The sequence below is a fragment of the Vanessa atalanta genome, chromosome 7, assembly GCF_905147765.1.
Source record: "Vanessa atalanta chromosome 7, ilVanAtal1.2, whole genome shotgun sequence".
Classification (NCBI taxonomy): domain Eukaryota; kingdom Metazoa; phylum Arthropoda; class Insecta; order Lepidoptera; family Nymphalidae; genus Vanessa; species Vanessa atalanta.
In genome coordinates this window covers 5,514,293-5,537,466 of record NC_061877.1, presented here as the reverse complement: position 1 = coordinate 5,537,466, position 23,174 = coordinate 5,514,293, and the positions used below count along the sequence as shown (strand labels likewise).

The 23,174-nt window shown below is 30.2% G+C and overlaps 2 protein-coding genes across 8 annotated transcripts in view; both read right to left on the bottom strand.

Annotated features, from left to right (window-relative positions):
• Positions 1-314: 314 nt before the first annotated feature.
• On the bottom strand, positions 315-14,806 carry LOC125065428 (centrosomal protein of 290 kDa-like). Its single transcript, XM_047673009.1, has 32 exons — positions 14,623-14,806; positions 13,936-14,204; positions 13,729-13,864; positions 13,537-13,598; positions 12,701-12,805; positions 12,340-12,624; positions 12,084-12,271; positions 11,756-12,004; positions 11,561-11,688; positions 11,306-11,480; positions 9,590-10,301; positions 9,465-9,480; positions 9,229-9,370; positions 9,021-9,159; positions 8,820-8,929; positions 8,562-8,738; positions 6,799-7,060; positions 6,486-6,720; positions 5,748-6,405; positions 5,452-5,586; positions 5,280-5,385; positions 4,853-5,026; positions 4,527-4,729; positions 4,252-4,401; positions 3,940-4,074; positions 3,641-3,795; positions 3,389-3,552; positions 2,429-2,595; positions 1,504-1,631; positions 1,075-1,175; positions 592-729; positions 315-440 (listed from the first exon to the last, which is right to left on the bottom strand). Exons 1-32 carry the CDS (start codon positions 14,804-14,806, stop codon positions 375-377), a joined length of 6,054 nt encoding a protein of 2,017 aa, XP_047528965.1. The 3' UTR covers positions 315-374.
• A 1,019-nt stretch (positions 14,807-15,825) lies between these two features.
• The window catches only part of LOC125065139, a 77,841-nt gene continuing 70,492 nt past the window's right edge, over positions 15,826-23,174 (bottom strand). For 6 of the 7 annotated variants that reach the window (XM_047672603.1, XM_047672596.1, XM_047672600.1 and 3 more), the window contains 7 exons: positions 20,343-20,393; positions 19,752-20,006; positions 19,207-19,447; positions 18,770-18,931; positions 17,913-18,039; positions 17,663-17,808; positions 15,826-17,564 (listed from right to left, as the gene is read on the bottom strand). In XM_047672603.1, the coding sequence (XP_047528559.1) occupies positions 17,542-17,564; positions 17,663-17,808; positions 17,913-18,039; positions 18,770-18,931; positions 19,207-19,447; positions 19,752-20,006; positions 20,343-20,393 (1,005 nt within the window). In that variant the 3' untranslated portion in view covers positions 15,826-17,541. The remainder of the gene's footprint in view (positions 17,565-17,662; positions 17,809-17,912; positions 18,040-18,769; positions 18,932-19,206; positions 19,448-19,751; positions 20,007-20,342; positions 20,394-23,174) is intronic. The other variant, XM_047672602.1, reaches the window with a different exon arrangement.

Below are 23,174 nucleotides of genomic sequence, written 5' to 3'. Positions count from 1 at the left end.
GTACTTAGTAGGAAACTAATTTTTTCGACGTGCTGGGGGGAAGAACTTTGAGAGTTTATCTAAAAATATGAATAAAATCAAATACTTAAAGTGAATGCAAATTCGAAAACACGCTAGGTAAATGTGTATTTTGGTTTTAAATTAAAAAGAATGTTATCATTTGTTATCAATTTAAATAAAAAAAGGTATATGATACTTAAGGCCTCATATCATTTTATTGTACTTATGAATTCTGTGCTTACATTTTGTTACTAAAGTAATAAGACGAAATTTGTGCTTTGTGGTTAGGTTTATTTATGATGAAAATGGCTTATTTTATACGATTACATTGTTAAAAATTTAGATTAGTGTTTCATTTTCCCTTATCTCCAATTTTATGCTGACATGAAACCTCCTTTACCGTCCCTTAGTTGGTCTAAGCGACGACGAATCATCATATTCTAAAAAATAAAAACAATATCATAGTATTTTTGTATCCATGCAGATGATACGGATAATTAAAAAAAAAATACAATATTGCATAAAAAATATACAACGAAAGCGAAATTAGGAAGATTTTTATATCGTATAACGAAATAATTGTTAAGTGACCTCTCTCAATAATTCGTCTTCTCTTTCAGCGGCGACTTTCAACATGTCCTTTGATTTCTCCAAAAGTGCGTCTTTTTCTAAGATGCTTCTTTTGAGATTGGATATTTCAATACGATATGTTTCTATTTGACTTCGAACCTACGATTACAGTAAATAAATTATAATCGGCGGTTTAATTAAATAAAATGAAAAAATGTAACCTAATTCCTATTATTGCTGTATTTACTCTTTGTTGTTTTATGTATACATCTTGTGCGAAAGAGCGTCACTCATATTAAAGCATAAATGATATCAATAAAATTTAATGACTTACTTCATCACATATTGTTACTACAAACGTCAATACATTTTTATTTAATCCATAAAATATACAAAAAATAATTTAAAACATGCTCTAGTTATACTAGACTTGTTCATTACAAGTGACTTTGATCTGATTTATAAATTGATTAATTTACTTTTACTGTTGTTAAGACATCATACCTTATCAGTTCCGCTTCGTCCACTACCAGGTCGAGAGTCAACTCGCTTTTGAATGCTTGTAGATGAAGACTTTTGGTCCGCTTGCAATTTACTTACAAGCCCTGTAATAATTAATCAAAAGGAAGATAATTTAAACATATACATAACTTATAAAAAACGTCGCCACTCGGCAGATGTAAAACATCTATATTAATGAATATTGAAGCATTGTCAATTTAAAAAAATAGAGTTTATGTTACTAATAAATATATTTTCTTATTATATGTATAAAATAATTGTGAGAAACGAAGTATAAATTACACGCACAATGCACACAAAGGCGTAGGCGTAAGTAGCAAGCGTTATGTCGTTTGCTGTCACGGCATACATTCGATAGGAGTCGATCTTTTAACATTTTCACTTAGCTATTTTAAATATCCTTGTGTGTACCTCTCAGAGTAAGGACAGTCTGTTCCAAGTCATTGATGCGATGCTGATGAGCGGAAGTAGGAGTAACATCCATAGAGTTCACTCTCAGTGTCAATTGCATATTTTCTTCTTTCAACATATCGCAGTAACTGTCAAAATATGAGTTTTATTTAATGTCACACATAAAGGCTACGATTTCAAATGTTTTGTATTCATTATTATACAATTTATAGAAGGAGCAAGAATTAAGCAGGCCAAGTTTGCGTCTAAGTAAATGTCATAAATTAAGTAATAAGTTATAGCTAGCTTTAGCTATAGGTATTAAAACCGATGTCAAATTCCTTTCATTCAAATTTAAACGTCAAATGTTGTTACCTAAATTGTAACAATTTCCTCTTATCCTAGAGTGTTAAAATTTTACATGTTGGTTCAGTTCTGATGTCAAAAACTTTTTAAAGTAAGTATGACGCAATTTTACATCCAGGATTGGTTCCAAACGGAAGAACTGAAAGCTTTTAAAAATATTCCTATATAGTATTTTTGACTCATCTAGAATTCAGTGATAATTATTATTGCTACGCATCCTATTATGTGAATTAGATAAACATACGGTACTGTTTTGTTTTTGAAGCTGCGTGATTTTTATAACAAAGTATGAAGTGCAAACAGCACAGTAAAATTATCCGCGGAAAAACAGCCAGGTATCGTGACTTCTTATGGCTGTAAAACATTCTTCAGGAATGGTGATGACCTTCATGGTTTTCCATATTTTATTACATAGGTTTTTAAATGACTTTTCACAACTGATAGTCATTCGGCTGATTACTCTTTATTGTTACAGGCTCAGTTTCATACACTCTGGATACCGTTTAGGTAGAATACATTTGCAAAGTTAAAATTACGAGTTCAAGCAATTATGTATTTAAAGAAATAATAAAATTCATACTTCCTCCAATATTGTAACTCTTGGCTGGGCTGGCTATCCATCGTAGATTTAAACGGAGAGCGAATTTCAGCCTCAAGAAGTGTGGATTCGAGTTTTAACACTTGCCCTTTGAGTGATGTTATTTCTGCCAAAGACTTTTCGTATTCTGAGACCAAGGTTTCATTGCCCTGTAACGATAAGATATTTTTTAATGACGTATATATCCATAATCATACATATCAATGATTTAAGTCAATGCTTTTATTAAACATTATTTTGTATTTTTAGGATTTAATACATATTTTTATTCAGATAAGATCAGCTATAATTAAGCTATTCTATTTTGTACTTTTTACACAGTTTCCGCTGTCGGTAAAGATAAGTTTGCAACCTTACGTCGACGAACGACTACTTGACAATGTCCTGACAAAATCCAGTTGCGTTCTCATAGATTCTTAGAAAATCCGTCTTCTCATTAGAGCCCTCGTTAAAAAGCTTTCATTTACTCCTGAATATATATATATATATATATTTTATATAATAGTATCTCGACATTAAATATTTTATATTCATTCAACATCAAATATTCACACCGAAGGGAATCAAATTTAGTGTATTTGACGCAAACACCTAATTTACCTATTTGAATGCATGCCTAATAATTGTTTAACATGAAACTAATTTATAAAAATTATTAAACTATTAAGAAAATTTTAAATGAAATAGGCTTTCTTATTGAGGAAAACTTTATCCAGGTAATAAATTATGATTTTTAAGGTGATATAACCGTATATGTGGTTATGTTAACACAGTTCAGTACCTTTATATCCTCTATTGGTCAAACAATGTTATTTTTGGTGGGTAGCCCTTGACAATCTTTTAGTTTTAATATTTTAGAAATAATTTTAAACTTAGTTACTCGACTTGCACAGGTGAAGGTATTGTTTTATGTTAAGATATTTTAAGTCGCAAAACATATACCCTTTCAGCGAGTTCAAGCGCGGCGATCCTCCGTTGCTGTGCCTCGATCCTGCCAAGCATCGCCCGGGTAGATAAAGCTGGAGGACTTTGGCATTGCTCGCTCCTAGACGAGACTTTCTCTGACTCTTCGGCATCTTGTTTTTCTATTGCTAAATGTTTTTCTTCTACAATATAGAGTAATAAATAAATATTTGTAGGTACATTAAATCTAGTTGATTATATATAGAGCATGTAACGGCAAAAATATATTACGTCTATCTTCCCCAAGTCTGGACAGAAGAATACGCTTTTCCTTTTCTAATCTGTTTACGGCTGATTTATTCATATTCAAACTCGTTTCTATTTTCTTAACCTCTTGACATTTTTCTTCGTAACGGGCCTGCCACCGCTCTGATGCCTGTTGCGCTCTGACAAGTGTTGCATAATGTATCAAAATTAATTCTAAATATAAAAATAATGTGTATAAGTTAAAATTTCTAAATAATAATTGCGACATATTTGATTCTGATTTTCTTATTAAAAAATTAAAATTAGATTGGAGTACTCAATACCTTTTCCACTTATCCCAGAGCGCGACGTTCGAATTTGCGTCGCGACGCGCGCTTGTGAGTTGAGTCTGCAGCGACGCGATCTTACTTTGTAGCGCCGCTGACTCTGCTGATGGAACTTTGTTACCGGTGGTGCTGCTAAATAAGCATATTTCATTATATTAGTTTATTTTCATTCAATAATATTGTAAATTATTTTTATCTATTTTGACGCAGCTATTATATTCATTCCTATATATTTCTTTTTATTATATATCTTTTATTTTATTTTAAGGAAATAAACCTTAAATTAGTACAAATATATATAGGATTTACATGCGGAATACTTGATTTTTTAGATTCTGTGCATCCAATCGTGACCTCCGTTCTCTTGCTGCTAGAACTTTGACCTGTCTACGTAATATTGTGTTCTGTTTGGCCATTAATTGCTTCTCTCTTCGCAAACGTTCTATCAATGGCTCTTGCCTAGAAAACAGTTAATTTAATTGTAAGTACGCAGGGTCTTAAAATCAAAATAAATAGAAAGATTTGTTTTATTTTGTATTAAATAATCTCATTAAAGACGTCTATGTTATGTATTATTTGCATACCATATAGCAGTGGAAGTACAAGGCAATTTTGCAAAATCTTCTTGTGCTTCATTAAAGTCTACCGTTGAATCGAATTTTAATTCTAGTCTATCCGATCCCTGTTGTGATACTCCATCGCTAACTTCATCAACCTCTACGATAGCAGAGAGATCGAAGCTAGGATCATTAATGGTGAGCATAGTTTGCATATTTAGAATTTGCGTCTAAAAATAACAAATTGTGAAATACAAAAATAACACTTAGATTGATTAATAACCAAAACAATTTTCTTTTACAGTATTGATATAAATTAAAAAAAAACTTGGACACATCGATTCAAAATGTACCTTAAGATTGTTTACAACAGAACGGAGCTGTTCAATGTGATTGTCTTTTTCCGTCACCTGCTTTAGGTGCAAAGTTCTTTGTTCAGTTAATCGGGCTCTTAAGTCTATGTGTTCGCGTTGCGTTTCCTTTAACTGTGTGAGCCAATGTTGATTTTCTGCTTTATACGATTCTACCTGAAATTCAAATGAAACTAAACAATATCTTCTAACTTAAGGATTTTTATTTAATGATGTCAAATTTTTCATGATGTAAACTGTAAAAATATTTTAAATCATTTGTATTTCAAATACATATATATGTATTTTATTATCAGTTTATAATATATCATCATAGATAAATATCTAATGTTAAGCAATGCCTGAATATTTTTTTCTACGCAATTAATAGAAATCACTCATTTTAAATTTGTAAATATATTTTACTTACTTCATGTGTATGCCTTTCCTTTAATTGTGTGCTAAGTTGTTCCATTTTACTAAGTCTCTCGGATGCTAAACTCTTCCACCGTTCTAATTCTCCTTGCTGGTTATCGCTGAAAAATATGTATTTAATAGACATAACTTGTATTTATCAATTTCAACTAAAAGGCCACACTTACAAATCTGCTTTGTATCCATCTAATTCACTCTGTAGGTTAAAACATTTTTCTTCTAAATTGCAAATTTTTAACGTAAACTTAATGCTTGACTCTTTACTAACGTCATCTTGGGACGTGATTGCTTCAGTTTTTCTCCTGTAATAAATACATGATTAATTAAATTACATAAGGCTATTCTGGTATAACGTAAGATAAGATCGTCGCTATCTACGAAGTGACTACAATGATTGATCGTTATTAAACCAAAATAAGATCATTATTTTCAAGGGTTTATTAGTAATTTAAGATGTACTCACGTATCCAATTTAATCTGCAAATCTTTTAGTTTATTTTGTAAGCTTTTCAAAGAGTTTGTATAGTCCTCTCTTTCCTTGCTCAATAACTGTATGTATTCACTTATTATTTCGTTTTTATCATTTTCTATTTTCTTAATTTCTATTAAAAGAGTCTGCTTTTCTTCACTCACTGCTTCATTTAGTTTGTTTATTTCCTTGACTCGATTTGATTGTAGATCACTGACTTCTTGTTTCAGAGATTCGTGGATTAATTCTAACTTTTTAATTGATTCGTCTTTTTGATTACATAAGCCAGTTACATTTTTAAGCATTGTACTTATTTCATGTTTTTCTTTCTTAAGACGCGATATTTCCTGTGCTCTCTGTTTAGCTATTGCATTCGTTTCTTCAATGATCCTTTCTTTTTGCTTTTTCTCCGATAAAAGATTGTCTACCAGTGAATTTAATTCAACTTGGTTTTTATCAAGTTCCGTTTGTATTAGCTTAACATCTAATTTCTTTTCATTCCAAAAAGTCTGTGTTTGTTGGTTTATTTTAACATTGATCTGTGGTAGATGTTGTGGATATGTTTTATGAACTGTTTCTTCTGTCTGACTTTTACTTTCGTTGATAATGTTTACGTCCATTTTAGGTTGAGATAAGGTTTGTGTACGACTTCCTGCAAGTGAATACAAATATATATTATGTATTGTGAATTTACTGACAAACAAAATATTAAAACTTTTCTAATATATGTACTTCTACTACTCATGTCATCGTCCGATTGAATATCTTCAACTTCTAAACTTATATGCTCCTTTTGTTTTTTATGAGTTCCATTTTGAGATGGAAGATCGTTTAGTTTAAATCCTTGATTGAGCAAAATCAATGTTTTGTCTAGAAGGCAACATCGCTTTAAAAGTTCTTCGTGTGATTGTTCTAATGACATAATTTTTCTTTTGTAATGTTCTATTTCAAGTTTTTGGGTTTCTTCCTAAAATAAAGTCATATATTTTTAATTGTATAACATCGAATAATCAAAACTTATAAAACTTGAAATAATGTTACTTACTGTAATAATATTTTTGATTTTATGCGGGCAAATGTCCTCGTTATCTGAGCATTTGACAGCGGACATCTCTAATATTTGATTATAAACACTATGTTTTGTCATTAAAGTTGATTGCAAATCTTCTATTTCATTAAGTTTATTATCAATGTCAACGGATTTACGTTGAATGTCTTCTGCTTTATTTATAAAGTTTTCAACAGAAATGAGCGGTAAGCTTCCTTGATATTGTTGTCTTAATACATCAATGACTTCATTCAACTTCCTTGAATTATAATTTTTTTTTATTGCTTAGTGAATATCATTAAAATACAAATAAAAATTGTGAACATACATACTTTATCATAGTACTGATACTATGATAATGTTTATGTGAATTTGACATAGAAAATAACGTGACATATTGTATTACACATTAGTTCTATATTAAAATAGTTTAGCTTTATTAAGAAAAAATTAACCACACTGCCCATTTTTGTTAAGAAATTTTGTCGGTGATTTTACTTTTCTGACAAATGCCTGTAAAACTAGGTAACAATAGATAATATATGAAACTATTATTAAATATAATATTTGTAAATCTCTAAACTATTGTAAATACTTATTATACGTAATGTGATTTAAGTGTACCGTATTACAAAACACCTCTTAGTTAAGGCGAGCGAATAAAGCCCCATCAAGCTTCCATATACAGCTCATATACGTCAAAAAGCACCATCCATACGATACAGAAGATAAATTGACTATTCATATTTCATATTTATAATATTTATTAACCCACACCCCGACCCGGCCGTCGGGGTCGAGTACGCGTATGGCTGCTTAATGTATAAGGTACACAGGTATCGTCCGACGTCGACGATGTCCTCAGCCTAGGCTTAACAGGAGGCACATTTAGGACGTGCCTATTTTAAGGCCTAAATTAAACTCTCAACATATTTGTTTTGAGTCTCAATAGTCATACTTTCTCCCCGCCTGGATACCTGTCTATACTTTCCTGTCGATACCAATAGGGGCAAACAAATGTCGATAAAAACACATTACTTGAAGTAAAGATAATAGAACTGTGAAGCTAATTACAAATTACAATATATAAAGAGTAATAAAATTTATTTATCATAAAAATTTATTCAACGAAGTTAAATTGGGGTTTCATTAATTAATTCATTAGTCATTAATTAATTTAACTAATTGTAATTTTTTATAAGTCTATTTTGTTTCTAATTGCGTCAAACTAATCTGGAAAAAATATTTCGTTAACTGATAGACGTAATTTTGTGTTGTTCCATAAGAACACACATTTTCGAGAAATGAGCAAATAATATTAATAGCTATTTAGGAATTACTCAAGGTTTTACAAATTAATTCAAATGCTTTTTTCGTGTTAAACTTTAATAGAAACAAATTGCGATCAAAAATAATCGAACGAATCGAATATCAGTTTCAGGAAATAAATAATTAAGTAAATCAAAATAAGTTTATAGAATGTTTCAGATTCACATCTTAGTCAAAAATATCGCACATTTTCGTGCAAAAAAATTACCTACAAATTATGAACTTAAAAATACAATTTTGTCACCTTACACTCATCAACAATACATAGTACATATATCTCAAGCATAGTGTGTGATAGCACTGTGAGTTAAAATAAGAATATAAGGTTTATACATACATAGTACAAATTAAATATCTTATTAGTACAAAATAAAAATACTATTTTAATTCAAAATAAAAAGAGAGTAATTATTTTACCTAGTTTGCCTTACCTTAAATTTGTATCGTATCGGAGAATATAAATATCAAACACCTTTTGACGGCTCATTAACAATTCTTCGGTTTCAGCTCTAAGTTCTTTTTCTCGATTTAAAGCAAGCTTAAGAGATTCAATTTTATTTTGATTTTCCGAACTTTGCATTTGTGCTAATAAAACTTCACCGCTTATTCTGAATAAAAGCAAAAAAGCGTTGAAATATAAATTATAATAATTTAAAAACACAAATATAACATAATGTTAAATATAAAACCTAGCCATTGAAGCTTTAACATCTCCATCAGACTGTAGATCTAGAATTTGATGCCTTAACATATTTATTTCTTTATGGTTGCTTAGTTCTTTATTTTTATATGCTTGTAGCTGCAAAAGATAAGAAAAAACAATTTAGTCACTAATTCTCCTGTAACGCCCGGAGTAAAAATAATTATAACATTACCAATAAATCAGTTACCTCCAAAAGCACATTATCTAGTTTATTTCCAGTTTGCTGATATTGTTCTTTTAGTATTTTGTTTTGATCATTTAATGTTTCCATTTGTTCCTTAAGATAATTTACGTATTCACCTGGTTCAGAATTTAAGGTTTTATCTCTGAAAAAAAATATGCATAAAATAAGGTATTCAATTTTATTTTAGATATATTTTTAAATATAAAATTACAGTATTTCTGATTCTGAATTTTGTAAATCCAATATTGTCTTCTCTAACTTTTCTATTTCATTATTTTTGATTTGTAATTCGTTAGCAGTTTGTTTCAACTGCTTTTGAAGGACGGAATTGTCTATATTTGATATAATTTCTTCTATGTTTTTATTTTCTTCAGTTTCTGAAATCATAAAAAAAATCATATGTTCCATATTTATATTTTTTTTATCTTAATTACGTAATTTTAACACTTACTGGTGAATTGTACTGATTTGGGAAGATTTTCTAATATTTCATATTTGTCTTTTTCTAAGCGTTTAAGTAAATCATCTGATAGAATATATTTATTTATATTTGTTTGTCTAGTATTTCTATATTTAAGAATAAAATCATTTAACATATTATTCTGTTTAAAAAATAATTCAAATGGAACTGAATTGCGTAACTTGTCACTCAAATTTATAATAGATTGTATTAAATTTTGAATCTTTCTTTCATATTCATAAGCTTCATTCAATTTTTCTTTTTTAATTTCTAAGTATTCATTTTTTATATTTTCATTTAGTGTTCTTATTTGTTTATAAGATTCTTCTAAAAAAATGTACTTTCTGTCTACGAAGTTTGATTTTGTCATGTTTATTAATCCAGGAGAATGTGTACTACTACTTTCGTCGTTTTCATCTATTTGGGATTTTAAATTTTCTATTTCTGCTTTATAATTTTCTTCTTGAAGGCTCCATTTATTGCGATCATCAGCTGTACTTATCGTCAAAGCTGTAAGCTTATCAAAAAGTGTTGCAAATTTACTATGGAAATATTGAATAACTTCTTTGAACTGATTTTCAAACCACATGTTTCCCTTAGAAACTATACTTCGAATATCATTTTCGTTCTTTAAATCGATTTTGTCGTAATTATTGTGTATCATCCAAGATCCAAATTCTCCAATACTGATATCCGTTGTACTTGACACATTGTCTTCATTATCTTCTTTTAAATTGTTCTTAATTTCTTGTAATGTTTTTTCTAATTTCGATGACCTTTGTTCCTCTGTATTCAATTTTACCATTACGTTAAAAGTTTCCTTCCTACAAAAAGCATTTCTTTTATTTTTTTATAACTGTTGTTATTTACATGATTATCAAAACCTTCTATTATAAAATCGAAACGAAAAACATGTTATGTTAGCTCAGTAATTAAGAAAAGATGTTTGTCTTCTAAAATATATTATGTTACTGGTATTTCGGTTAACCATTCTTTTGTTGACAATAATGTATAATTTTTGTCTGTAAAATAATGGTTTGCTGAGAATTATATAAACTTAAAAATGGTTTGGTAATTCAGTTTGCATTAATGCATTTAGCTATTTTTTGTGATTTATTAAATTGTGATCATCTTTAGTTTAGATATAGGACAAGTGCATTTTACACATAATATATTGAAAGGATGGATGACCCTGGTGCATATTCCCAAAGCAGACATAACATATTGAAAAAGAGTTAAACCCTTACTCTCATTATCAGATGGGATACCAAAATAATTTACTTGTTTTCCGATATGGGAATGTTTACATATCTACTCAAAGCTAGTAGCTTTGAAAATAATCTTGGCAGAATAATCCAATTATTTTTAAGTAGGCTGACCTAGGCACATTTATAAATGACAATTAGATGATCAGACCCGATAGTCTGACATTTATAAATGCAGGCCCACGAAATCTGCAGCCTTTAGACTTTTAGGCTAAAGGGTAGCTTACCCATTATTATTAGCCTAAGTCTTAAAAGTCGAGTCAGTTCTGTATAGACTTCATAATATGTTAAATACTTATTAATATTTAAATGTTACGCCTATATTTTCAGTATTTATATAAGATAACATATTCTAAAATCAAAAGTTCTTGGATAAAGTAATTTGAGATCCATTAATTTATTCACGATGGCGCGCCCCTCCACATTTGATCTGATCTAATCAACGTGTCTTAGTCCATACTAAGATACGCTGAGAATGATGGTAGAATAACAATGTAAGATTAAATACAGCAAAAAAACAATTTTGTTGTGAATAGATCATTTAAAATATTAACTTTATTTACCTTGATTCATGTAGTGCAGACATTAAGGCATCTTTGCTACCTACTGCCTGTTTTAATTCCATTACTGTTTTCATATGGGGTGAAAACCAGCCTGCTGCTTTCCGTGCTAACAACGAATTTAAAATAGCTTCTAAGCTTGGACATTCTATCGCTAAGACACCAGAACTTGTATTGCCTTAAATAAAAAAATAAACATATTTCGATAACATATTCGAGCTCAATTTACTTCCAAATAAATTCGTAAATTGACCTTACTATTATCTTTTAACAAATTCAGAATTTCAGTTAGCCCGTTTCTAAGTCCTTCATTTTCTTCAATAATGGCTTGCATATCTGTTATTTTTGAACTATTTTCACCTATTGAAATATTGTCTGGACGTCCACTGTAAATGAAATTAATTTAAAAAATAATAAATTTCTAATATATAATATCTCTTATAAGCGACTCACTTTTCTGTTCCATCATTATCAATGCCACCAATATTTATGTTTTTATCTACTTCAGCCATATTCATCATTGCTTTTAAATTCGAAATTATTGTATCCTTGTCGTGGTTATCTATCTCGAGGGAAATAAGCTTATTCTCGTATTTTTTTACTTTTTTTCCGAGTTCTGTATTATTACTTTTGATGTCATTAATTTTTTTTAAAATCCCATGAGAGTCGATCTTCTTATTTAATGGTATTTGCAGTTTTTCTCTGAAGAATAATAATATTTAGAACGTATTAAATCATAATTATATTAATTTATATTACGTTAAAACATGTTTGTTCGTACCTCATTGTTTCATTTTCTAGTTGTAGATCACTTACAAGCTGGTTTAAACTATTTACTTCATGCACAAGATTTTTTATACCTTCATCTCTTATTTTTAAATCTCTCTTTTTTTTCTTAATTCCTTCTATCAACGTATTTATACCGTCGTCTGATTTTAGCAATTGTAGTTGCTTAGCAGTTTCGGTAAGCTAAACAAATAAAAAATGAATTCAAAAATGCGTAAGAATTACTTCTAGTTATGTGTTTTCACTCTTACCTCTCTTTCTCTTACAGCTATCATATCTTCCGAACATTTAAGAGCGTCATTTAAATTTTTTACTTTTTTCTTAAGTTTAATTATCATATTCTTTTCTTTTCCATCGTCGCTTTCATTTTTTTGGTCAGTTAGAGAATTATCAGCTATATCATCAATTATTGATTTTAATTGCTTATTTTCATTTGACAATACTTTTATTATGTCTGCAGACTTTATAATTTCGTCTGAAGCTTCTGCTAGTTTTTCTTGTAATTCTTTTATTTTTAATTCTTCTTGAGAAGGTTTCTGTGTGATATAAATTAATTTATTGTTAAGAATAATATATAGGTCACTTGAAAAATAAATATTCAGGGTGACTTACATTTGGAGAATTTATTTTATTATATGTTAATGTAAGGTCTTCTTTCAATTGTGAATTTTCATTTGACAAACGTACGATTTCTTCTGTTTTCGATTTCAATAAATTCTGTAAGTAATATTTTATTTTTAACTTTATAAAACTTATTTACTATAACTAGCTGTGGCCGCAACTTCGTAAGCGTTTGAATTTAACAAAAAAGTTTTTGTTCAGCTCGCAGTTTTTACTATCATTTATTGACTCTGTATTAGGCTGCTTTTGTGATATTAAGGCACCTGACGTGACAGCGGAGTAGTAGCATGCACGGGGTCTGCGCGCGGTACTGGACAAAATTTGGACATTGCAGCGTAGCTTTATACATAATTATAAAATAAAAATGGATTTAGTTACTCCTTATTACATCAGCTATATGCCAGTGAGTCTCGTTAAAATCGGTCCAGCCGTTCCAGAGATTAGCCGGAACAAATAGACGGACAGATCGACACACAAAAATTGTAAAAAAAATTATTTTTATATATGTACCGTGCATATGCATTGAGTAAAAAGCCGTTATTTTAATATTACTAACAGACACTGCAATTTGTATAGATAAAGTAAAATACTTTAAGTAAGTGTGAAGTAAATTTTATATTTTAAATGGGTTGTGTCATGCGTGGTACTCGAGGTAAAAATATTTGGTTTTCATCTATTTAGACTAACTAACTCCAAGTTGTTCTTCAACTGAACAAAATCAATATAAAACATATATAGAAAAAACAAAGAACCTTTAACTGTTGTAATTTACTTTTAGCATCCACCTCTACTTTTTCATATTTTAAATATTTGTCATTTACATCTTTTTTCAAGTTTTCCACTTCAATATATAAATTAGCCTTTTCTTGTTCAGTTCTACCGAGATGTTCTGGAATATACATGTAATTTTATTAACTTCTACGTTAAATTTACAAGTTCGATAGCAACGAATTAATTCTCCATTAATATCCAAAAGCTTTTATCCCTTTTTCTATATTATGATATAGATGTAAATTTACCTTTTAGACTTGTAACATTGTTACTTAGAGTAAATAATTGTTGGGTTAGATTTTCGATAAGATGTGTTGCTTCTCTTAATTTTTCTTTGAAAACTGGTAATTTATCTTTTAATGAAGTATTTTCTTCTTCCAAAATCTAAAATTTATAATTTAATAAAATAACATACATCTTTTTTTAAATATTAGTATTGTGAGGTAATTTCGTACTTTAACGTCGGCGAGTAATTTTCTTATGTGTCTATTTCTTTTAGATATTTCATTTTCTAACTGCGCGATCTCGTTAATTTCAGATAACGTATTTCGACTCGAATCACTATCTTGTTGTACAAGAGTTTTTTCACTATATTTAATTTTCCGCCCTTCTAATTCAGCAATCTCTGCATAAAGTTGTTCGAGGACCTCCTTATTTGCCCTTATAACTTCCTCTTGATGCGCAATTGTTTCAAACATGCTTGCGGAACTCATGGCAGGAGAATCTTAAGAAACAAGACGTCGCAAATGAGATATCGCATATTTTTTGACTATACAGCAGTGCGAGCATGCATTAGTAGTGACTGCGGCGCAATCCAACACATAATTTATTATTAATAGTAATTGATTTAGATTTAATTAATTAAAATAAAGTTAGATACTTACTATAACATTTAAAAATAAGTGTTCTAAAAATTAAGCAATAAAATTGTGATACGTTTACCTGTATTGGTATATCTATCTTTAGATTTAACTTTTTTTTTCGATTTCCCCAATAAATTATTAACCTGTAAGTATATTTTTAGGAATCAATAATACGATAAATTAAATAAATAATAAGAGAGAGTTTCACCACGGATCGTTTCTACGGAGAGTATGTCTATTTGATACAATATAAAATGTGTTTTGTAATATTCTCATAACTTACTTGTTCAGTTTTATATTTTAGAATATCTTGAGAGAGACGAAATAAAGTTTTTAAGTCACTAAAGTTTAGTTCGATATCATCAGCTTCCATCCAGGACAAAGTTTCGCAAAGTTTTTCTTTTTCTGCTTGTTTCAATTCCTTTTGAGAATAGCTTATTATTTCTCTCCAATCCATTTCCATTATTACTGCTTTATACTCAACGAAGACAATAGGATCACTAGGGATTACGACTTATGTTCCAGATTTGCCGCAATCAAAGAGTCCGAAGTTTCAAACGATGCAATGACTCATTCAGCATGAACATTCGATGTTTGTAACAAACTCGGTTGCTAAGCAACGCTGTCATAACTATTGTTGCTAATGACATCAAACATCGGTAATAATTCTGTAAAAAGAGGTCAACTAATCTTCTTGATTTTTAGAAGCTTATTTTGTCAATCTTGTAATTATGTACGTATGTAATTTAATGCGTTATTGTGAATCTGAGACTGTTTAATTTGGTATTGTAACAGTTTTGTAATATCTATACTGAAGTTATATATATGCATAAAAACGTATTAACTCAACCAGCCAAATTTTTTTTTTGGTTTATCGTTTAAATATTAGTCTCCACGAAAACCGTTTTATTTAATGGGATGATACATATTCATACACATCTCATGTTTCATCATCATCATCTCAACATATTTATAGCATAACAATACTTAAAAATATTAGAATTCATTTTAAATTTAATCATTATTAAAATACGTACACATAAAGTATAATGTATGCCGTTTACCGTAAAAGTCAGGTATGTAAATTTTTATTACTCGTATGAGATAATACAACTTGAGCAGAAATTTTCACGCTTGACTTAACAACGACGGTACAAAGTTTAATTTTTTATTGTTAATTATGAATGCGATGATAAGGATATGTACGAGCCAAACAAAAAACAATAATTTAGATTTATATATTATTATACATCATATTATAATACCTATTAATGTACATAATTTCAGTAATAAAACACCAAGGATTAGGGTATACCCCTAAATTTTAAATGGCGATGGTGGCCTACGATTCACAATTGTGAAGTAAATAACTTGAGAAAACCTAAAGTACCTTTTCTCAGAACTGGGATACAAAAGCAGTTACTTAATTTTAATTTGATTTACATACTGTTAAGTGTACGGGAGATAATTAAAACAAACAAATAATAGAAAGTTTTTATTATTAGATGTGATGACATTGAACAATAGCAGTAATGTTACATTGCATGTCGATGTGTCAACAACAAATAAACGTTTGTGCTTCTAGAAATAAATTAACAAAACTACAACAATAGGTTAAATTTAAATAAGAAATATTTATTACATAATATAAGCAATTACATAGGGCGAGAGTAACTTCAATTTTGTTAAGTAAATAATAAATGGTGTTAATAATTAAATTGATAAAATAGTTGTCAAATTTATAGAATAACAAATAAATTGTAATGTAGGTACGGGTATTTACTAATTCTGCTTACAGTGACTAGACAATCGAGAGCCAAGCCAACAAATTACATCTATCGTAGTTTTCCGAGTAAATAATACTCAATTTCCATTATATACGATCATATTCGATACATCTAATATTAAATTAAGCATATAAAATAGTATTGTCAAAGTTGTCAATATATTACTCGCCCTATTTACACCGACCATTGCATAGTTATGAGTATTTATATACTTGTATAGTTATAACTACGTTAATGCGGTAACTAATTAAAAAAAACACGGTGGCTAATGAAGTATTGTTTATTATTAGCGATAAATGGATTAGTTAAGTGATGCCAATACTCACAAAATGTCCAAACTTTGTTCAAAATTAGAATAAAAATAGATCGAAAATATATTTCATGTTATCAAAGTTTGACTTTTGTCATGTCAATAATTAAAAAAATAATATTTTTTTTGTTACTATCAAGATGATTTTTTCCGTAAATAATGAAACTTAATCACAGTTAAAATTGAAAAACAAAGGTTAGTTTATAATAAGTATAATCATGCAAGGCTGCATTCTTTTAAAAAGTCACTTTTAAAAGAAGAGCTCCAACCCCCGACTCCTACGCAAATAAATAACTATAACTAATGACCGACTTTACAGTTATGTATATATATTTTTATACAACTATACAACACCATAAATATCCAATACACATATTCTTTGGGCGCGCTACTTACTTTGGGATGATTTATATTCATAAGGTACATACATTTTTTTCTATGTAAACATGCAAAAGCAAATGTAAATACGAAATAAAGCAAAATGTATTTTTTTTAAAAAGTAAAAGTAAAATGTGCGATACGGGTGACAGTACAAGTCAATTCATATAAAGAAAAATACAAACGAAAAACGTATGTACCAAAGCACATGAATGATTTTGGTAAATATATATATATATGTAATATATAACACGATTTATTTATAAAAGGATATAAAAGTCATGGTTTACAATTTGGTAACATTTAGATATATCTATAAATTGTTAATACACCGTTCAAAATCTCGAGTCAATATTTTTATTACACCATATCTACCCTAAAACATCCTCACAGACATTGAATCGAGAAATTCCAATTCATTTCATAAATAATTGAAATCGGGAAAGTTTAGCGTTCGTATAATAAGTTACAAAGCATTGCAAACTCTGAGTTATTACATCGGTTTTCCCGTCTGAGACATATTTAGTGGTATAAAAGAGAGGTAAAGGCAACCATGACGTAAACTAAATGTCATCATCAGTCTCTTTCATTTATGAAATTCGACCTAAAAGATAGAAAGAGACAGACGTTGGTGGGTGACCGTAATCAGCCGATTGCCTACCGCGAGCGTCGCGCGCACAGCGCCGCGCTGCGCAGTCGCCGCAGCAGCGACGTGTGGCGCTATCAGATGCGTTCCACGTAATTTCCTGTAATTATTTATGTATCATTACCATTTTATAATATTATGATAAGTAAACATGTTAACTAAGTATATAGTTATAATATTATATGGATTAAATCTTACCAGGGAAAGTACCGAATCGTCCGGTCCTTTGACTGGAGCCGACGTACCAGCCGTCATCACACTTTTCCAGTACATAAACGGTGTCTCCCTCGTTTAGTTCTAGCTCATCTGGGTTTTGTGGTCTATATTTGTACATTGCACGATATCTGCAAAACATCATATTGGATTAATACGTAATTATTTTACGTAATTAATTTAATACGTAAGCAATAAGTGTAAGAAAATAATTTCAAAAGATTTCGTTACTAACGGGACGGCCTCCGCGTTGGTGTCCACATAGAGTGGCTCGGTGTTGTTGAGGTCGACGCCGGCGCCAGTCGGCGGGCCGTAGCCACGATCCGAAGCGGACAGCGAATGCGATGACTTCGTTACGTAACCTGAATATAAGTTTTTCTTTATAATTTAAACAAATCATATAACAATAGCCGAGATGGACCACTGGTTAGAACGCCTGCATTTTAACCGATGATTGCAGGTTCAAACCCAGAATAGCACCATTAAATTTTCATGTCCTTAATTTATGTTTACAATTCATCTTGTGCTTGGCGGTGAAGGAAAAATCGTGAGGTAACCTGCATGTGGCTAATTTCAATGAAATTCTGCCACATGTTTATTCACCAATCAGCATTGGAGCTCAAGTGGTGGTATAAGCTCCAAACCTTCCCCTTAAAGGAAGAGGAGGCCTTAAAGGGAAAAGAAGCCATAGTCCAGTAGTAGGAAATTTACAGGCATATTATATCGTCGAAAGGAAAAGTATAGTTATTTATTTAAAAGGAATGTTATTCAAAACCAGGAATAAAGACGAACTTGGATTATTTATCTCAAATGTTATGTTAGACTTATTGTTAAGTTTACAAAGGATTTGAGTATACAGTATACATATAAGTCAATAATTAAAACACCTTAACACAATTATAATAATATAAAAAATACTTGTATCGCAGCAAGATACTATATCGTCTTATACTCTTTGAATAAAATCTCTATAGTACGGGCCTTAATTTATTCTTATTTAAGTTAAGAGCATTGTTTGTATGCCTCCCGTTTTCTTAAGGTATTTACGCCGGACCTTAAGTGTAGCATTGTTAGTTGTGCACATATGCATACCAGCAAGAGGCTGGGTGGCGGGCGGCGCGTTGGCGAGCGCAGGGCTGTTGGGCTGCGGCGTGTAGCGATGAGCACCCATGCTGCGCTTGTCGGCACCGTTCAGCAGCCCGTGCGCCGCCGGAGACGCGACCGGCTTACCGGTGTTGAGGATGGGATGAGGTTCTAAAAAGCATTCAATACTTTATTTAATAACATTCATAAAATGTATATTTTAAAAATATAAAAATATTAATTTTTATTATTTATAGCTATAGAAGGTACAGCCTTAGCTTCCTCTCATTTTTGAGAAGCTTTGAAGCTGACACCGACACGTTGCTCCAATACAGGTTAGTTTATAAACCTACATAGATTTTCATCCGCCTCACGATGGATTCCTTCACCGTCAATCAGGACAAATGATTTTATAATTATAGATAGATCGCTAAAGTATTACTGACCCGGTTTACTTTGACTAGGCTCTTGCAAGATGGTAACATAGCTATCAGGGAATATTCCAGTTTTATTCCCATTTCTGCCTTCCCACCAATTATGATCTATGCGTCTCGTCAACACGACCACTTCGCCTTTTTTTAACGGTAGTTCCAGATTTGTTTGTGCGATGAAGTCGAACTTTGCTCTAGCTCTACCTTCTATGACGGCGGATTTTTTAAGGGTTTGTACTCCATCTCCTTTAAGTAACTGGAACATAACAATTTTAAATTACATTAATATATAGTCTTAGTTATCGCCCGCAGCTTCGCTCGCATAGGTGACTGTACTTGAACTTCAAACTTGCTTTATACCAAATTTGTTCGAATTCGGTTTAGTGGTTTGGCCGAGATAGCGTTGCTTAATAAGCAGACAGAGTTGCTTTCGCATTTACAATATTTGTATAAATTAAGGACTCTCTCCTCTTTTAAAAGTAATGATAAATGTTTGAATGGTATCCGTATATTTACTTGACAGGTATACATATATGTTTAAAGATCTTATATGAACTTACTTCAACATAGTTATAAGGAAACAATCCAATTTTCCCGTGCACTTCGCCCTCGTACCAGTTAGAATCAATTTGTTTCCTAACATTTATAATATCTCCTTTTCTAAAGCTCAATTCACGTGCAGTTTGTCCATTAAAAGTATATAGCGCCTTTGCTATAATTTTTTCTGCTTCGTCGTATCTATTCAGCGGGACGACTGTCTTTTGTGATGGCATGAAATTATCTTGATGACGTCTGTTTTGCATATCCTGAAGTTCCTGGAATTATAAGACAAGATATTAATATCAAGTGCTAGTAAACATACGAAACAGAAGGTTACTTTATCTCAGTTCGAGAAAACGTTAATTGTCGTGTCAACGTAAACATCATGACGTTGATAAAATTAAGTATTACTTGTTGTTATGTACATTAAAGCTTGCAAGTTTACAAATTATTTGTAACGCCTCAATCACAAGTGAGAATATTTAGGTAATTTCGAATGGTAAACGGTAGAGTTAAATCAGCCAGATATTATATAGCACGTTTTGGATTAAATTAAATGTGGAACAAGTGTTAATCAAAACCACTCGTGAAACGCAGTTTACAAGTTTCACCTTGATTGAGGCATCAAATGCTTCTATATCTGCAGCACGTATATCATTTTCCTGTAATTAATAATGGGTTTAACTATAATTAAAGATCTTTCCATTGAGTATATTGCTAATATTTATTGAGCTAAACAAATGTATTATTCGATTTCGAAACGAATTAATGTGTAATCGTTTAATTCTGTACCTTTAGTTAAGGCGTTAGAGTTTAATATCAAATGGAAGATCGCCAGAACATCTCATAAAAAATACTATTTCTTTAGTTGATACACATTATAATTTTGAACTTATGCTATGAAAGAATTCATGGTTCAAGGTAATTTATTTAAAATCTTATATGGTTTTACGTAGTATGTCTTTATCTGAATGGAATTCGATACCGGAACAGTGGCCTTGGATTCAGAATATAAATATATTTTATTTTTAAAATTTTTTTTTTAATTTATGATAAATTATTTGCATGAAGTATATAGTATGGTATTTTAGGATTTAGCTATAATTTTCTGTTATAAAGATAAATAATTATTGGTTTAAGCTATTTTACAATTATTTGGTTTTGACCATCGTTATCCTCCCACATATGTATTTAACTAGTTGTCGCCCATGGCTTCGCTCGCATTGTAGGGGTTGGTCGTCAGGCTTTAGGTATATAAAAGTATGTCATTCCAGCTTGCTCTTTAGCAAATTTTATCAAATTCCGCTAAGCGGTTTGGCAATTAAAGAGTAACAGACAGTCTGACGGACATACATAGTTATTTTCGCATTTATAATATTAGTATAGATTAAACAATATACTGAGTATTTTAGGACATTAACGTGAAGTCTTGAAAAATGTTTTTATCGAACTTATAGGAATTTAATAATATAATTTATTTGTACTTAAAGTCACAAATTTTGTGTCAATGAAATTGGTGTAGATTTTTTGTTAATAACTTATATTAGAAAAAAGTATCATGACCATTGCAAAAAAATCTCAAATCAGGTCGAAACACAGTGGTCTAATATTAAATACACGTCAAACCAGTATACATGAACAAATTTATCTCAGACAACTAGAAATAAGTATATTAACATTATGTACATAATTATTCTTTTGTATAGGTTGAATTAATTAACTATTCGCTAATATTCGTTCAAATATATATTCAAGTAATACGAGTAATATTTTCATAAGCTGAGAGATTGAAAATAAAAGTGGATTTTATGAACAAACTAATGAGTACCGAGCCCTTGAGTGAAAGTGTTTGTGCTTGATTTCGCTGGAACGGATTAAGATTATTTGTAATAGTAGAAAGGCAATATTTATAATCTTTAAACAATTTTGGTTATCTAACATTATCATAATTTGGTTATAACTATGCGATAAATAAGTCCTTTTCTCTGTTTATCATGGGAAACATGTATGATGAAAAGAGATATTTATTTGTGTGATTCATGTTATTATTTTAACACGTAAAAAATCAAAATACAATTCATATTTGTCTGTATTATTAGCGTTTGTATATTTTTTCATTATCTTATAGTTATTATCAATAAAAGTAAAATATTTTCTATTGTTTACAATTTATATCTACTATTATTTTTATTACCTCACCTTAATAACTAAATCAGCTGTCATGTGCATTTTGGCAAACAAAAGAGTATTTACACATTCACAAAACTAGTTACACACACATTGACACACTTCCAATGATACAATAACATAACGGTATGGTGTGCGTACGCGAACTGGCGTTCTAAGCAGATGACCACAGCTTTAATGCGGATAGAATGAAAACCGACGCGACGCAAACAATCGAGGTGTGAAGAAACTGCTCTCTATATGCATAGAGCCTTACTCTATCGTGTAATTTAATACTGCCGTTATATTTAACACTTCCGACGCTAATTTATCGCGACTAGTCTTTTTTAATTTAATAATTACTATCATAATAGCACTATTTTTATTTTACTTGATTTATTCTCTATCTAGTTAGAACTTAGTGTGACATGACATGATATAATATTGTTCTATTTATTTTAGTTATTTAAAAAAAGTATCCTAGTAAAACATTTACCCATTAATATTTAATTGAACAAGTTTAAAATAAAGCGTCGATTAAAATACGAAAAAGATATATCAGAATATATATAAAATACAACAAGAGAATAATAAACTCAGTATGAAAAGAACACGCAACAATGTAAATAATTGGTTAAACTTTTTGAATCTAAGGTAAGTATTGAACAAACTGCACTCGCGTGCAGGCCGGTAGTGAGCCCGTGATAAAGCATTACCATCAGTCAACGTTGACTGACACGCTAATCGTATTCCCGCATCGAACTCACGATCATTCGTGAACTGGGGAATTCTCAATAATTACATTTAAACGAAAATCAATAATAAAAGCATTACTATTTATGGAACAAAATACAAGTTGTAATAAATTTTGTTACACTTTGTGTTAAGGCTTTCTACAGTCCAAATAGCAACTCGTATTGTTATGCTGAATCGTAGGTAAACGAACCAGTGTAGGCACTGGCAAAAAGGATATGGTATTTTAGTTTCCAAGTTTTATGTATGTCGCATTGATGTTGTAAAGAATGGTTAATATTGTTTACAGTGGCAATGTGTATGGGCAATGGTTATCACTTATAACTTCAATTGAATAACTTTAAAAAAAAGAATCAGTGCTAATCATAAAATTATTAAAGCTTTGGAATTAAATACGTAATTTAATGTAACGTATGTTAATATTCTTCTACGGGGCAGTGACTTATTTGAGAGTAGGACTGAACACGCCGTTACAATTCAGTTTATTACGATTTCTATGCTAATAAATAAGGAAACGTAATTTT

Bases quoted from the DNA above. Each gene is read 5' to 3' on its own strand.
- LOC125065428 (XM_047673009.1), bottom strand. From the start codon at position 14,806: ATGGAAATGGATTGGAGAGAAATAATAAGCTATTCTCAAAAGGAATTG. The intron at 12,806-13,536 runs AAAGATGTAAAT...TATTACTTACAG, and splicing joins TTGAAGTGGAAAACTTGAAA to AATTTATTGAAATCGAAAAC. The intron at 11,481-11,560 runs GTAAGGTCAATT...TTTTTATTTAAG, and splicing joins GAATTTGTTAAAAGATAATA to GCAATACAAGTTCTGGTGTC.